General features: G+C 37.5%; 1 protein-coding gene across 1 annotated transcript; it reads right to left on the minus strand.

The window, feature by feature from the left end:
• Positions 1–957: 957 nt before the first annotated feature.
• On the minus strand, positions 958–1,290 carry LOC139493961 (uncharacterized). Its single transcript, XM_071282129.1, has one exon. The coding sequence runs from the start codon at positions 1,288–1,290 to the stop codon at positions 958–960; it is 333 nt and encodes a 110-aa protein (XP_071138230.1).
• Between the last annotated feature and the right edge of the window lie 19,357 nt (positions 1,291–20,647).

Raw genomic sequence — 20,647 nt, forward strand, 5'->3', positions numbered from 1 at the left:
AACACCAACATGTGACATAGCAATGACATACTTATACTCAACACCAACATGTGACATAGCAATGACATTCTTATACTCAACACCAACATGTGACATATCAATGACACTCTTTACCTCAACACCAACATGTGACATAGCAATGACATTCTTATACTCAACACCAGCATGTGACATAGCAATGACACTATTATAGTCAACACCAACATGTGACATAGCAAGGACATTATTATACTCCGCACCACCATGTGACATAACAATGACACTCTTTACCTAAACACCAGCATGTGACATATCACTGACACCCTTTACCTCAACACCAACATGTGACATATCACTGACACCCTTTACCTCATATATATATATATATAGCCATGACACTCTTATACTCAACACCAGCATGTGACGTAGAAATGACATTATTATACTCAACACCAGAATGTGGCGTAGCAGTACCACTCTTTACCTCAACATGAACATGTCACCTAGCAATGACACTCTTATACTCAACACCAACATGTGACGTAGCGATGACACTATTATACTCAACACCAACATGTGACATAGCAATGACATTCTTATACTCAACACCAACATGTGACATAGCAATGACACTCTTTACCTCAACACCAACATGTGACATAGCAATGACACTCTTATACTCAACACCAACATGTGACATAGCAATGACACTCTTTACCTCAATACCAACATGTGACATAGCAATGCCATTCTTATACTCAACACCAACATGACATAGCAATGACACTCTTATAGTCAACACAAGCATGTAACACTATTATACTCAACACCAACATATGACATAGCAATGACATACTTATACTCAACACCGACATGTGACATAGCAATGACATTCTTATACTCAACACCGACATGTGACATAGCAATGGCATCCTTATACTCAACACCAACATGTGACATAGCAATGACATTCTCTTCCTAATCACCAACATGTGATATATCACTGACACCCTTTACCTCAACACCAACATGTGATATATCACTGACACCCTTTACCTCAACACCAAAATGTGACATAGCAATGACACTCATATGCTCAACACCAACATGTGACATAGCAATGACAATCTTATAGTCAACTCCAACATGTGACATAGCAATGACACTATTATACCCATCACCAACATGTGACGTAGCAGTGACACTCTTATACTCAACACCAACATATGACATAGCAGTGACACTCTTATACTCAACACCAACATATGACATAGCAATGACACTCATATGCTCAACACCAACATGTGACATCGCAATGACAGTCTTATACTCAACACCAACATGTGACATAGCAATGACATTCTCAACTCAACACCAGGATGTAGCGTAGCAGTACCACTCTTTACCTCAACATCAACATGTCACTTAGCAGTGACACTCTTATACTCAACACCAACATGTGACATAGCAATGACACTCTTATACTCAACACCAGCATGTGGCGTAGCAGTGACACTATTATAGTCAACACCAACATGTGACATAGCTATGACATTCTTATACTCAACACCAACATGTGACATAGCAATGACATTCTTTACCTCAACACTAACATGTGACATAGCAATGACATTCTTATACTCAACACCAACATGTGACATAGCAATGACACTCTTATAGTCAACACCAACATGTGACATAGCAATGCCATTATTATACTCCGCACCACCATGTGACATAACCATGACTCTCTTTACCTAAACACCAACATGTGACATAGCAATGCCACTCTTTACTTAAACACCAGCATGTGACATATCACTGACACCCTTTACCTCAACACCAACATGTGACATATCACTGATACCCTTTACCTCAACACCAACAAGTGACATAGCCATGACACTCTTATACTCAACACCAGCATGTGACGTAGCAATGACATTCTTATACTCAACACCAGGATCCAGGATGTGGCGTAGCAGTACCACTCTTTACCTCAACATCAACATGTCACTTAGCAATGACACTCTTATACTCAACACCAACATGTTACGTAGCAATGACACTATTATACTCAACACCAACATGTGACATAGCAATGACATTCTTATACTCAACACCAACATGTGACATAGCAATGACACTCTTTACCTCAACACCAACATGTGACATGGCAATGACACTCTTATACTCAACACCAACATGGGACATAGCAATGACACTCTTTACCTCAACACCAACATGTGACATAGCAATGACATTCTTATACTCAACACCAACATGACATAACAATGACACTCTTTAGTCAACACAAGCATGTGGCGTAGCAGTAACACTATTATACTCAACACCGACATGTGACATAGCAATGACATTCTTATACTCAACACTAACATGTGACATAGCAATGACATCCTTATACTCAACACCAACATGTGACATAGCAATGACATTCTTATACTCAACACCAACATGTGACATAGCAATGACATTCTTATACTCAACACCAGGATGTGGCGTAGCAGTACCACTCTTTACCTCAACATCAACATGTCACTTAGCAATGACACTCTTATACTCAATACCAACATATGACGTAGCAATGACACTCTTATACTCAACACCAACATGTGACATAGCAATGACATTCTTATACCAGCATGTGGCGTAGCAGTGACACTATTATACTCAACACCAACATGTGACATAGCAATGACATACTTATACTCAACACCAACATGTGACATAGCAATGACATTCTTATACTCAACACCAACATGTGACATAGCAATGACACTCTTTACCTCAACACCAACATGTGACATAGCAATGACATTCTTATACTCAACACCAACATGTGACATAGCAATGACACTCTCATAGTCAACACCAGCATGTGGCGTAGCAAAGACACTATTATACTGAACACCAACATGTGACATAGCAATGACACTATTATAGTCAACACCAGCATGTGGCGTAGCAGTGACACTATTATACTCAACACCAACATGTGACATATCAATGACATACTTATACTCAACACAAACATGTGACATAGCAATAACACTCTTATACTCAACACTAACATGTGACATAGCAATGACACTCTTATAGTCAACACCAACATGTGACATAGCAATGACATTCTTATACTCAACACCAACATGTGACATAACAATGACACTCTTTACCTAAACACCAGCATGTGACATATCACTGACACCCTTTACCTCAGAACCAACATGTGACATATCACTGACACCCTTTACCTTAACACCAACATGTGACATAGCAATGACACTCTTATACTCAACATCAGCATGTGACGTAGCAGTGACACTCTTATACTCAACACCAACATGTGACATAGCAATGATATTCTTATACTCAACACCAACATGTGACATAGCAATGACACTCTTATAGTCAACACCAACATGTGACATAACAATGACACTCTTTACCTAAACACCAGCATGTGACATATCACTGACACCCTTTACCTCAACACCAACATGTGACATATCACTGACACCCTTTTTCTCAACACCAACATGTGACATAGCAATGACACTCTTATACTCAACACCAGCATGTGACATAGCAATGACATTCTTATACTCAAGACCAGGATGTGGCGTAGCAGTACCACTCTTTACCTCAACATCAACATGTCACTTAGCAATGACACTCTTATACTCAACACCAAAATGTGACGTAGCAATGACACTCTTATACTCAACACCAACATGTGACGTAGCAATGACACTCTTATACTCAACACCAACATGTGACATAGCAATGACATTCTTATACTCAACACCAGCATGTGGCGTAGCAGTGACACTATTACACTCAACACCAACATGTGACATAGCAATGACATACTTATACTCAACACCAACATGTGACATAGCAATGACATTCTTATACTCAACACCAACATGTGACATAGCAATGACACTCTTATAGTCAACACCAACATGTGACATAGCAATGACATTCTTATACTCCGCACCAACATGTGACAAAACAATGACACTCTTTACCTAAACACCAGCATCAGACATATCACTGACACCCTTTACCTCAACACCAACATGTGACATATCACTGACACCCTTTACCTCAACACCAACATGTGACATAGCAATGACACGCTTATACTCAACACCAACATGTGACATAGCAATGAAATTCTTATTCTCCGCACCAACATGTGACATAACAATGACACTCTTTACCTAAACACCAGCATCAGACATATCACTGACACCCTTTACCTCAACACCAGCATGTGACAGCAATGACACTCTTTACCTCAACACCAACATGTGACATAGCATTGACACTCTTATACTCAACACCAACATGCGACATAGTAATGACACTCTTATAGTCCACACCAACATGTGACATAGCAATGACATTGTTACACTCATCACAAACAAGTTACAAATCACACTTATAGGCAATGCAAACTTGAAAAAAATAAACATGGCTTATTGCAGTTCTTTACTTATACTCACCACAAACATACACCATTGCTATATTACCCTTATACACATCAACTCATATGATATGAAGCAGCTGGTAGACACCCAACATTTTACACGGAAATACCACTAAATATTTTCTAAGCTTTGATCATTATTTTGAATAGACACAAAATACTGTTAATCAGACAGGTTTACTGGACAACACATATTTGTTAGAATTATATAAAGTGGGCTCTCATTTTATTCGTAACACAGAACTGAATCAGATCGTTAAGGTTTTATTTTGTTTCCTGATGAAAAATTATTTTGTAAACATCTGATTTTAATGAGAAGTTGATGAGAACAAGTTGTGTTAACATCTTTAGTCAGATAATGTTAATTCTACAGATCTAATGTAAAACATCTTTTAAAAATAACAAATACTTGACTGAATTATTTAAAGTGGGGTCTTATTTTTCTTGTCTCTTCGTACTGAATCAGAAAATATAACTCGTTTTAATGTTTTTTGAAAAAAAGTTTTTTTTTTAACCTGACAGTTCTGATGGAAGTTCTGACATCTCACAATAAAACATGTTGTTTATTTGTTGTTTATTTAGAATATAAATACAAGTGTGACTGGTCATTTTATTCAGTTTTGACCACTGATTCATGTGATATATATTTTGTTTATATTTATTACACAACATTGTCCAGTTTATGACACAAGTTTTGATGTCTGTTATATGTTGATATTACAGATAGGAAGGACACCATTAATGTTGGCGGCTCTGTACGGACAGCTGGAGGTGGTGACTTTCCTAGTCACTCACGGAAGTCAGTTAGAAGCTACAGACCCGGTAATGATAGATATAATCACCTTACTCTGACTAAACACCACTTTATACAGAATCTACACAAATTCATGTTGTTAATCAGACAAATTTAATGGACAACAAATATTTGTTAGAATTATATAAAGTGGGGTCTCATTTTATTCGTAACACAGAACTGAATCAGATAGTTAAGGTTTTATTTTGTTTCTTGACAAAAAAATTATTTTGTTAACATCTGATTTTAATGAGAAGTTAAAGAGAACGAGTTGTGTTAACATCTTTAGTCAGATAATGTTAATTCTACAGATGTAATGTAAAACATCTGTTAAAAATAACAAATACTTGACAGAATTATATAAAGTGGGGTCTTAATTTTCTTGTCTCTTCGTACTAAATCAGAAAATATAACTCGTTTTAATGTTTCTTGAAAAAAGTTGTTTTTTAAACTTTTGATGATTCTACGTAATCAATTGTTAATCAGACAGATTTAATGGACAACAAATATTTGACAGACTTATATAAAGCGGGGTCTCATTTTAATTGTCTTGTCCAGCTGAGTTCATTGATATAAATATTGTTTATGTTTCTTGAAAAAAGTTTTTTCTTAACCCTTTCACCGATTGCTGCCCAGACAGAAGCTACTCTGAGACGATGGCTTCCCTGGCTACTATTGCTCAAGTGGGAGATCTTCATAATAAATGTCAATAAAAACTTGTTTGTTGTTATTTGTGTAATATTTCATTCACTAACACCATGTTCACAGTTTTATTCATGTTTTGATAATTTTTTCCTCATAAAATATTCAAATTTTCAAATTTTCGGCATTATCTAGGTGTAAATCTCAAAATTCTGCTCTTTGACCCCAAACCGTAATTTATTAACCCAAAACGGCAAACTTTTGAAAAAATTTATGAGGCTGTACAAATTCCTCACACTGAACGATGTCCATTCCAAGTGTTTGTACATAAAACGACATTTTATGTCAAAAAAGTATACTAGTTTGGCTTCAATTCTCCCATATTCTTTAAAAAAAAATGTTCCCTCATTTCAAATTCTCGTAAATTCCGTAAATTTCCTCTGATTTTGACACGGTTTTCAACAAACGGAAGCGCCATGTTTACACTTTCATCCAAGTATTTATCAAAGAAAGATAACTCATGTTTGCACTGTTTTTAGCGGGAAATATAAAACATGTATTCTGATCCCGGTAAAACGGGACTCGTCGTCAGCTGTCTGAAGCGTGAATTCCGGTAAACCGGGACTCATCGGCGAAAGGGTTAAACCTGACAGTTCTGATGGAAGTTCTGACATCTCACAATAAAACATGTTGTTTATTTGTTGTTTATGTAGAATATAAATAAAAGTGTGACTGGTCATTTTATTCAGTTTTGACCACTGATTCATGTGATATATGTTTTGTTTATATTTATTACACAACATTGTCCAGTTTATGACACAAGTGTTGATGTGTGTTATATGTTGATATTACAGTTTGGACATACACCATTAATGTTGGCGGCTGTCGGAGGACACCTGGAGGTAGTGACGTACCTGGTCAGTCACGGTAGTCAGTTAGAAGTCACAGACCCGGTAATGATAGATATAATGACCTTACTCTTACAAAACACCAATTTATACAGAATCTACACAAAATCATGTTGTTAATCAGACAGGTTTAATGGACAACAAATATTTGTTAGAATTATATAAAGTGGGGTCTCATTTTATTCGTAACACAGAACTGAATCAGATAGTAAAGGTTTTATTTTGTTTCTTGACAAAAAATTATTTTGTAAACATCTGATTTTAATGAGAAGTTGATGAGAAAAAGTTATGTTAACATCTTTAGTCAGATAATGTGAATTCTACAGATCTAATGTAAAACATCTTTTAAAAATAACAAAAACTTGACAGAATTATATAAAGTGGGGTCTTATTTTTCTTGTCTCTTCGTACTGATCAGAAAATATAACTCATTTAAATGTTTCTTGAAATTTTTTTTTAAAAACTTTGGATCATTCTATGTAATCATTGTTAATCAGGCTGGTTTAATGGACAACACATATTTGATAGAATTATATAAAGTGGGGTCTCATTTTAATTGTCTTGTCCAGCTGAGTCTATTGATATAAATATTGTTTATGTTTCTAGAAAAAAGTTTTTTTTTAAACCTGACAGTTTTGATGGAAGTTCTGACATCTCACAATAAAACAAGTTGTTTATTTGTTGTTTATGTAGAATATAAATACAAGTGTGACTGGTCATTTTATTTAGTTTTGACCACTGATTCATGTGATATATATTTTGTTTATATTTATTACACAACATTGTCCAGTTTATGACACAAGTTTTGATGTCTGTTATATGTTGATATTACAGTTTGGAGGAGAGACACCATTAATGTGTGCGGCTATGAGAGGACACCTGGAGGTAGTGACTTACCTAGTCACTCACGGAAGTCAATTAGAAGCCACAGACCCGGTAATGATAGATATAATGACCTTACTCTGACCAAACAAAACTTTATACAGAATCTACACAAAATCATGTTGTTTATCAGACAGGTTTAATGGACAACAAATATTTGTTAGAATTATATAAAGTTGGGTCTCGTTTTATTCGTAACACAGAACTGAATCAGATAGTAAAGGTTTTATTTTGTTTCTTGACAAAAAAATATTTTGTAATCATCTGATTTTAATGAGAAGTTGATGAGAAAAAGTTGTGTTAACATCTTTAGTCAGATAATATTAATTCTACAGATTTAATGTAAAACATCTTTTAAAAATAAGAAATATTTGACAGAATTATATAAAGTGGGGTCTCATTTTTCTTGTCTCTTCGTACTGAATCAGAAAATATTACTCGTTTTAATGTTTCTTGAAAAAAGTTTTTTTTTTTTTTTTTTTTTTTAACTTTGATCATTCTACGTAATCATTGTTAAATGGACAACAAATACTTGTGAGACTTATATAAAGTGAGAGTTGCTATTATTTGACTTGTAACACTTATATAAATAAGAGTTTACTATTTTTTTACCTGTTTTGTTTCACTGAATCAGAAAGTATACATTGAATTTATATCTTAATCTACCATTATAGTTTTTATACACAAGTATAATTGTTTATTTTCTTACCCAATGTTATATTTCTTACATTTGGTAAATTGTTTGACTCCTCTCATGATTTTGTTATCACACACCATTAACATGTTTATATTTTATATTGTTATAGTTTGGAGAAACAGCTTTACATTATGCTGCTAAGTTTGGATGGATTGATGTAACAAAATGGTTAATAGATCAAGGAATCATTGGAGGTAGCATTCAGTTTTATTCTTATTAGATAGATAGATATTTTATTCTCTAAAAACTAAATACAAGTCAACAGAGAATGTACAATTACAATATAAATACAAATACAATATTTGAGGGTAAACAGCTGCAGATAATATGTAATAAAGTACAACTTTATGATGAAATACCTGTATAATAAACAGATTAAAGTAAATATGAAGAAATCAGTCTGTGCTTAACGTTTACATGGAGGGACTAACCTTTTTATTAATACACTTAATGAATGAACTTAAACTGATTGTTTTTATACAACCCCCAAAATTTTTTGGGATCGTATACAATAAGATGTCGTCGTCTGCGTCATCGTCGTCCGAAGACACATTGGTTTCCGGATAATAACTTTAGTTTAAGTGAATAGATCTTCATGAAATTTTTTCAGAAAGTTCAATACCACAAAAGGAAGGTTGGGATTGATTTTGAGGATGATGGTCCCAATCGATTAGGAATTAGGTGCCAAAAAGGGGCCCAAAACAAGCATTTTTCTAGTTTCAGGATAATAACTTGTGTAGAAGTATTTCAATTGCTCTGAAATCATACCACAATGTTTAAAACCACAAGTAGAAGGTTTGGATTTATTTTAGGGGTTATTGGGCCAAAGTTTAGGAATAAAGGTCCAAAAAGGGGTCAAAACAAGCATTTTTCTAATTTCAAGACAATAACTTATGTGTAATTGTATGGATCTCTCTGAAATTGTACCACACTGTACCATATAACAAAGGGGAGGCTGGGATTAAGTTTTGGGTTAATTGCCCAAAATATGTAGGAATTAGGGGCCAAAAAAGGGCCAAAAAGAAGCATGTTTCTAGTTTCCAACAATCATGACAATAAATGAGGGACGGAAGATACCAAAGGGATAGTCAAACTCATAAATCTAAAACAAACTGACAACGCCATGGCTAAAAATGAAAAAGACAAACAGAAAAACAATAGTACACATGACACAACATAGAAAACTAAAGAATAAACAACACGAACCCCTCCAAAAACTAGGGGTGATCTCACGTGCTCCGGAATAACTTGTGTTTCAGTGTATGGATCTCTTTGAAATTGTACTACAAGGTTCAATATTGCAATGGAAAGCCTGGGATTGAGTTTAAGGGTTATTGCTCCAAGGGGGTTTCAAAAAGTTGGGGGGGGGGATTTTTTTAAGGGCTTCCTTTTTTTTCAAAATTTTTCAAATTTCTAATTTTGAAAAGTTTCAAGAAGAAATCTTCAATTGCACAGTATTGTGCAATAGATTTGTTAGATCTTTGACCACATTAATTTTGTGACAAAAAACTATATTATGTCAAAAATTTGATCACAATCCAAATGCAGACAGAATCAAGCTTGAATATTGTGACCAAATTTGCCCCAACTGTTCAGGGTTCAACCACTAGGGTGGTATAAAGCTGCGCCCTGCGGAGCACCTGGTTTTATTAGGGGACAGCCTAGGCTACTATACTTATATGTCAATAAATGGATACAGTGCTGTATATTATGCTTTAATAAGTGATAGTCTCCCGTCCTCAGTGAAATACTTTAAAACTGAAGTACTTAAAGAAATGAAAAACAAAAACAATGTTGGTTATGAAGTACCAAACATTTTAAAAGACGAAGAAAAAAATATGAAGCATATTCAGGACCAAGGAAAATCAACATTTGTAAATAAAAATAGAAAGAGGAAATAGAAAAACAGCTTGTTAATATTGGAAAGAACATTACATCTAATAGAGAAACAGAAATAAAATACTCAGAAATAAAAAAAATGTTATAAGTAAGCTTAAAAAAGAAGAAGCAAACATACACTACCGACATACCTTCAACCAATCTTACACTACCAATATACCTTCAACCAATCATACACTACCAGCATACCTTCAACCAATCATACACTACCAACAAACATTCCACCAATCATTCACTGCCAACATACCTTCTACCAATCATACACTACCAACATACCTTTCACCAATCATACACTACCAACATACCTTCAACCAATCATACATTATCAACATACCGTTCACCAATCATACACTACCAACATACCTTCCACCAATCATAATCTGCCAGCATACTTTCCACAAATCAAACACTACTAACATACCTTCCACCAATCATACACTACCAGCACAACTCTTACCAATCATTCACTGTCAACATACCTTTCACCAGACCTTCCACCAATCATACACTGCTAACATACCTTCCACCAATCATACACCACCAACATACCTTCCACCAATCATACACTACCAAAATACCTTCCACCAATCATTCACTGCCAACATACCTTTCATCTGACCTTCCACCAATCATACACTACCAACATACCTTCCACCAATCATACACTGATAACATACCTTCCACAAAGCCTACACTACCAACATACCTTTCACCAATCATACACTATCAATATACCTTCCACCAATCATACACCACCAACATAAATTCCACCAATCATACACCACCAACATACCTTCCACCAATCATACACTGCTAACATACCTTCCACAAAGCATACACTACCAACATACCTTTCACCAATCATACACTATCAATAAACCTTCCACCAATCATACACCACCAACATAAATTCCACCAATCATACACCACCAACATAAATTCCACCAATCATACACCACCAACATACCTTCCACCAATCATACACTATCACCATTCAATCAACCAATCTTACACTACCAACATACCTTTTACCAATCATACACCACCAAAATACCTTCCACCAATCATACACTATCACCATACAATCAACCAATCTTACACTACCAACATACCTTTTACTAATCATACACCACCAACATAAATTCCATTAATCATACACCACCAACATAAATTCCACCAATCATACACCACCAAAATACCTTCCACCAATCATACACTATCACCATTCCATCAACCAATCTTACACTACCAACATACCTTTTACCAATCATACACCACCAACATACCTTCCACCAATCATACACTATCACCATACAATCAACCAATCTAACACTACCAACATACCTTCCACCAATCATACACTACCAGCATACCTTCAACCAATCATACACTATCAACATACCTTCCACCAATCATACACTACCAACATACCTTCCACCAATCATAATCTGCCAGCATACTTTCCACAAATCAAACACTACCAACATACCTTCCACCAATCATACACTACCAGCACACCTCTTACCAATCATTCACTGCCAACATACCTTTCACCAGACCTTCCATCAATCATACACTGCTAACATACCTTCCACCAATCATACACCACCAACATACCTTCCACCAATCATACATTACCAACATACCTTCTACCAATCATTCACTGCCAACATACCTTTCACCAGACCTTCCACCAATCATATACTGCTAACATACTCCACCAATCATACACTACCAACATACCTTCCACCAATCATACACTGCTAACATAACTTCCACAAAGCATACACTACCAACATACCTTTCACCAATCATACACTATCATTATACCTTCCACCGAACATACACCACCAACATAAATTCCACCAATCATACACCACCAACATACCTTCCACCAATCATACACTATCACCATACAATCAACCAATCTTACACTACCAACATACCTTCCACCAATCATACACTATCAATATACCTTCCACAAATCATACACCATCAGCATAAATTCCACCAATCATACACCACCAACATACCTTCCACCAATCATACACTATCACCATTCAATCAACCAATCTTACACTACCAACATACCTTTTACCAATCATACACCACCAAAATACCTTCCACCAATCATACACTATCACCATACAATCAACCAATCTTACACTACCAACATACCTTTTACTAATCATACACCACCAACATAAATTCCATTAATCATACACCACCAACATAAATTCCACCAATCATACACCACCAACATACCTTCCAACAACCATACACTATCACCATACAATCAACCAATCTTACACTACCAACATACCTTCCACCAATCATACACTACCAACACACCTTCCACCAATCATTCACTGCCAACATACCTTTCATTAGAGCTTCCGCCAATCATACACTGCTAACATACCACTCACCAAGCATACACAACCAACATACCTTCCACCAATCATACACTACAAACACACCACTCACCAATCCATCCCTGCCAACATACCTTTCACCAGACCTTCTACCAATCATACACTGCTAACATTCCTTCCACCAATCATACACTGCTAACATTTCTTCCACCAATCATACACTGCTAACATACCTTCCACCCATTATACACAACCAACATGCCTTCCACCAATCATACACCACCAACATACCTTCCACCAATCATACACTACCAACATACCTTCCACCAATCATACATTATCAACATACATTCCACCAATCCTTCACTGCCAACATACCTTTCACCAGACCTTCCACCAATCATACACTGCTAATATTCCTTCCACCAAGCATACACTACCAACATACTTTCCACCAATCAAACACTACCAACACACCACTCACCAATCCTTCACTGCCAACATACCTTTCACCAGACCTTCCACCAATCATACACTGTTAACATTTCGTCCACCAATCATACACTGCTAACATTCCTCCCACCAATCATACACTGCTAACATATCTTCCACCAATTATACACCACCAACATGCCTTCCACCAATCATACACCACCAACATACCTTCCACCAATCATACACTACCAACATACATTCCACCGATCATACACTACCAACATACCTTCAACCAATCCTACACTACCAACATATCTTCCACCAATCATACACTACCAAAATACCTTCCACCAATCATACTCTACACACATACCTTCCCCCAATCATACACTTCCAACATACCTTCCACCAAACATACGCTACCAACATACCTTCTACCAATCATACACTACCAAGAAACCTTCCACCAATCATAAACCATCAACATACCTTTCACCAATTATATACTGCCCACATGCCTTCAATAAATCATAATCTGCCAACATACTTTCCACAAATCAAACACTACCAACATACCTTCCACCAATCATAAACTACCAGCACACCTCTTACCAATCATGCACTGCTAACATACATTTCACCAGACCTTCCACCAATCATACACTGCTAACATACCTTCCACCAATCATACACTACCAACATACCTTCCACCAATCATACACTACCAACATACCTCCCACCAATCATACACTACCAACATACCTTCCACCAATCCTACACTACCAACATACCTTTCACCAATCATACACTACCAACATTCCTTCCACCAATAATACACTACCAACATACCTTCAACCAATGATACACTACAAATATAGGTTCCACCAATCATAAACTACCAATATACCTTCCACCTATCATACACCGCTAACATTACTGACACCAATCATACACTGCTAACATACTTTCAACCAATCATACACCACCAACATGTCTTCCACCAACCATACACTGCTAACAAACCTTCCACCAATCATACTTCACCAACATACCTTCCACTAATCATACACTACCAACATACCTTCCACCAATCATACACTACCAACATACTTTCAACCAATCGTAAACTACCAAGATACATTCCACCAATCATACACTACCAACAAACCTTCAACCAAGCATTAACCACCAACATACCTTTCACCAATTATAAACTGCCAACATGCCTTCAACCAAGCATAAACCACCAACATACTTTCCACAAATCATACACTACCAACATACCTTCCACAAATCATACACTTTTAACACACCTCTCACCAATCATACACTGCTAACATACCTTCCACCAATCATACACCACCAACATACCTTCCATCAATCATACACCACAAACATGCCTTCCACCAATCATACACTACCCACATACATTCCAACAATCCTTCACTGCCAACATACCTTTCACCATACCTTCCACCTATCATACACTGCTTACATTCCTTCAACCAATCGTACACTACCAACACACCACTCACCAATCCTTCACTGCCAACATACCTTTCGACAGACCTTCCAGCAATCATACACTGCTAACATTCCGTCCACCAATCATACACCACCAACATGCCTTCCACCAATCATACACCACCAACATACCTTCCACCAATCATACACTACCAACATACATTCCACCGATCATACACTACCAACATACCTTCAACCAATCCTACACTACCAACATATCTTCCACCAATCATACACTACCAACATACCTTCCACCAATCATACTCTACACACATACCTTCCCCCAATCATACACTTCCAACATACCTTCCAACAAACATACACTGCCAACATACCTTCAACCAATCTTGATATACCTTCTACCAATCATACACTACCAAGAAACCTTCCACCAATCATAAACCATCAACATACCTTTCAACAATTCTACACTACCAACATACCTTCCAACAATCATACACTATCACCATACAATCAACCAATCTTACACTACCAACATACCTTCCACCAATCATACACTATCAATATACCTTCCACAAATCATACACCATCAGCATAAATTCCACCAATCATACACCACCAACATACCTTCCACCAATCATACACTATCACCATTCAATCAACCAATCTTACACTACCAACATACCTTTTACCAATCATACACCACCAAAATACCTTCCACCAATCATACACTATCACCATACAATCAACCAATCTTACACTACCAACATACCTTTTACTAATCATACACCACCAACATAAATTCCATTAATCATACACCACCAACATAAATTCCACCAATCATACACCACCAACATACCTTCCAACAACCATACACTATCACCATACAATCAACAAATCTTACACTACCAACATACCACTCACCAAGCATACACAACCAACATACCTTCCACCAATCATACACTACAAACACACCACTCACCAATCCATCCCTGCCAACATACCTTTCACCAGACCTTCTACCAATCATACACTGCTAACATTCCTTCCACCAATCATACACTGCTAACATACCTTCCACCCATTATACACAACCAACATGCCTTCCACCAATCATACACCACCAACATACCTTCCACCAACCATACACTACCAACATACCTTCCACCAATCATACATTATCAACATACATTTCACCAATCCTTCACTGCCAACATACCTTTCACCATACCTTCCACCAATCATACACTGCTAATATTTCTTCCACCAAGCATACACTACCAACATACTTTCCACCAATCAAACACTACCAACACACCACTCACCAATCCTTCACTGCCAACATACCTTTCACCAGACCTTCCACCAATCATACACTGTTAACATTCCGTCCACCAATCATACACTGCTAACATTCCTTCCACCAATCATACACTGCTAACATATCTTCCACCAATTATACACCACCAACATGCCTTCCACCAATCATACACCACCAACATACCTTCCACCAATCATACACTACCATCATACATTCCACCGATCATACACTACCAACATACCTTCAACCAATCCTACACTACCAACATATCTTCCACCAATCATACACTACCAACATACCTTCCACCAATCATACTCTACACACATACCTTCCCCCAATCATACACTTCCAACATACCTTCCACCAAACATACGCTACCAACATACCTTCTACCAATCATACACTACCAAGAAACCTTCCACCAATCATAAACCATCAACATACCTTTCACCAATTATATACTGCCCACATGCCTTCAATAAATCATAATCTGCCAACATACTTTCCACAAATCAAACACTACCAACATACCTTCCACCAATCATACACTACCAGCACACCTCTTACCAATCATGCCCTGCTAACATACATTTCACCAGACCTTCCATCAATCATACACTGCTAACATACCTTCCACCAATCATACACTACCAACATACCTTCCACCAATCATACACTACCAACATACCTCCCACCAATCATACACTACCAACATACCTTCCACCAATCCTACACTACCAACATACCTTTCACCAATCATACACTACCAACATTCCTTCCACCAATAATACACTACCAACATACCTTCAACCAATGATACACTACAAATATAGGTTCCACCAATCATAAACTACCAATATACCTTCCACCTATCATACACCGCTTACATTACTTACACCAATCATACACTGCTAACATACTTTCAACCAATCATGCACCACCAACATGCCTTCCACCAACCATACACTGCTAACAAACCTTCCACCAATCATACTTCACCAACATACCTTCCACTAATCATACACTACCAACATACCTTCCACCAATCATACACTACCAACATACTTTCAACCAATCGTACACTACCAAGATACATTCCACCAATCATACACTACCAACAAACCTTCAACCAAGCATAAACCACCAACATACCTTTCACCAATTATAAACTGCCAACATGCCTTCAACCAAGCATAAACCACCAACATACTTTCCACAAATCATACACTACCAACATACCTTCCACAAATCATACACTTTTAACACACCTCTCACCAATCATACACTGCTAACATACCTTCCACCAATCATACACCACCAACATACCTTCCATCAATCATACACCACAAACATACCTTCCACCAATCATACACTACCCACATACATTCCAACAATCCTTCACTGCCAACATACCTTTCACCAGACCTTCCACCTATCATACACTGCTTACATTCCTTCAACCAATCGTACACTACCAACACACCACTCACCAATCCTTCACTGCCAACATACCTTTCGACAGACCTTCCACCAATCATACACCACCAACATGCCTTCCACCAATCATACACCACCAACATACCTTCCACCAATCATACACTACCAACATACATTCCACCGATCATACACTACCAACATACCTTCAACCAATCCTACACTACCAACATATCTTCCACCAATCATACACTACCAACATACCTTCCACCAATCATACTCTACACACATACCTTCCCCCAATCATACACTTCCAACATACCTTCCAACAAACATACACTGCCAACATACCTTCAACCAATCTTGGTATACCTTCTACCAATCATACACTACCAAGAAACCTTCCACCAATCATAAACCATCAACATACCTTTCAACAATTCTACACTACCAACATACCTTCCACCAATCATACTCTACCAACATACCTTCCACAAATCATACTCTACACACATACCTTCCCCCAATGATACACTACCAAACATACCTTCCACCAATCATACACTACCAACATACATTCCACCAATCCTTCACTGCCAACATACCTTTCACTAGACCTTACACCAATCATACACTGCTAACATTCCTTCAACGAATCATACACTACCAACATAACTTACACCAATCATACACTACCAACACACCACTCACCAATCCTTCACTGCCAACATACCTTTCACCAGATCTTCCACCAATCATACACTGCTAACATTCCTTCCACCAATCATACACTGCTAACATACGTTCCACCAATTATACACCACCAACATACCTTCCACCAATCCTTCACTGCCAACATACCTTTCACTAGAACTTCCACCAATCATACACTACCAGCACAACTCTTACCAATCATTCACTGCTAACATACATTTCACCAGACCTTCCACCTATCATACACTGCTTACATTCCTTCAACCAATCATACACTACCAACACACCACTTACCAATCCTTCACTGCCAACAAACCTTTCGACAGACCTTCCAGCAATCATACACTGCTAACATTCCGTCCACCAATCATACACTGCGAACATTCCTTCCACCAATCATACACTGCTAACATACCTTCCACCAATTATACACCACCAACATGCCTTCCACCAATCATACAACACCAACATACCTTCCATCAATCCTACACTACCAACATACCTTTCACCAATCATACACTACCAACATTCCTTCCACCAATCATACACTACCAAAATACCTTCAACCAATGATACACTACAAATATAGGTTCCACCAATCATAAACTACCAATATACCTTCCACCTATCATACACTACCAACATACCTTCCACCAATCATACACTACCAACATACCTCCCACCAATCATACACTACCAACATACCTTCCACCAATCCTACACTACCAACATACCTTTCACCAATCATACACTACCAACATTCCTTCCACCAATCATACACTACCAACATACCTTCAACCAATGATACACTACAAATATAGGTTCCACCAATCATAAACTACCAATATACCTTCCACCTATCATACACTGCTAACATTACTTCCACCAATCATACACTGCTAACATACTTTCAACCAATCATACACCACCAACATGCCTTCCACCAACCATACACTGCTAACAAACCTTCCACCAATCATACTTCACCAACATACCTTCCACTAATCATACACTACCAACATACTTTCCACCAATCATACACTACCAACATACTTTCAACCAATCGTACACTACCAAGATACATTCCACCAATCATACACTACCAACAAACCTTCAACCAAGCATAAACCACCAACATACCTTTCACCAATTATAAACTGCCAACATGCCTTCAACCAAGCATAAACCACCAAAATACTTTCCACAAATCATACACTACCAACATACCTTCCACAAATCATACACTACCAACACACCTATCACCAATCATACACTGCTAACATACCTTCCACCAATCATACACCACCAACATACCTTCCATCAATCATACACCAATAACATACCTTCCACCAATCATACACTACCCACATACATTCCAACAATCCTTCACTGCCAACATACCTTTCACCAGACCTTCCACCTTTCATACACTGCTTACATTCCTTCAACCAATCATACACTACCAACACACCACTCACCAATCCTTCACTGCCAACATACCTTTCGACAGACCTTCCAGCAATCATACACTGCTAACATTCCGTCCACCAATCATACACTGCTAACATTCCTTCCACCAATCATACACTGCTAACATACGTTCCACCAATTATACACCACCAACATGCCTACCACCAACATACCTTCCACGAATCATACACTACAAACATACCTTCCACCAATCATACACTACCAACATACCTTCAACCAATTCTACACTACCAACATACCTTCCACCAATCATACTCTACCAAAATACCTTCCACAAATCATACTCTACACACATACCTTCCCCCAATGATACACTACCAAACATACCTTCCACCAATCATACACTACCAACATACATTCCACCAATCCTTCACTGCCAACATACCTTTCACTAGACCTTCCACCAATCATACACTGCTAACATTCCTTCAACGAATCATACACTACCAACATAACTTACACCAATCATACACTACCAACACACCACTCACCAATCCTTCACTGCCAACATACCTTTCACCAGATCTTCCACCAATCATACACTGCTAACATTCCGTCCACCAATCATACACTGCTAACATGCCTTCCACTAATCATACACTGCTAACATACGTTCCACCAATTATACACCACCAACATACCTTCCACCAATCCTTCACTGCCAACATAACTTTCACTAGACCTTCCACCAATCATACACTGCTAACATTCCTTCAACGAATCATACACTACCAACATACCTTCCACTAATCATACACTACCAACATACCTTCAACCAATCCTACACTACCAACATACCTTCCACCAATCCTTCACTACTGACACAATCCTACACTACTGACACAACTACCATCTCATCATACTCCGCCAACACACCTAACACCAATCCTACACTACTGGCACAACTACCATCTCATCATACTCCACCAATACACCCATTACCAATCATACACTACTGACACAACTACCATCTCATCATACTCCGCCAACACACCTAACACCAATCCTACACTACTGACACAACAATCATCTCATCATACTCCAACACACCTTACACAAATCATACACTACTG

The sequence above is a fragment of the Mytilus edulis genome, chromosome 11 (assembly GCF_963676685.1).
Source record: "Mytilus edulis chromosome 11, xbMytEdul2.2, whole genome shotgun sequence".
NCBI classification, from domain to species: domain Eukaryota; kingdom Metazoa; phylum Mollusca; class Bivalvia; order Mytilida; family Mytilidae; genus Mytilus; species Mytilus edulis.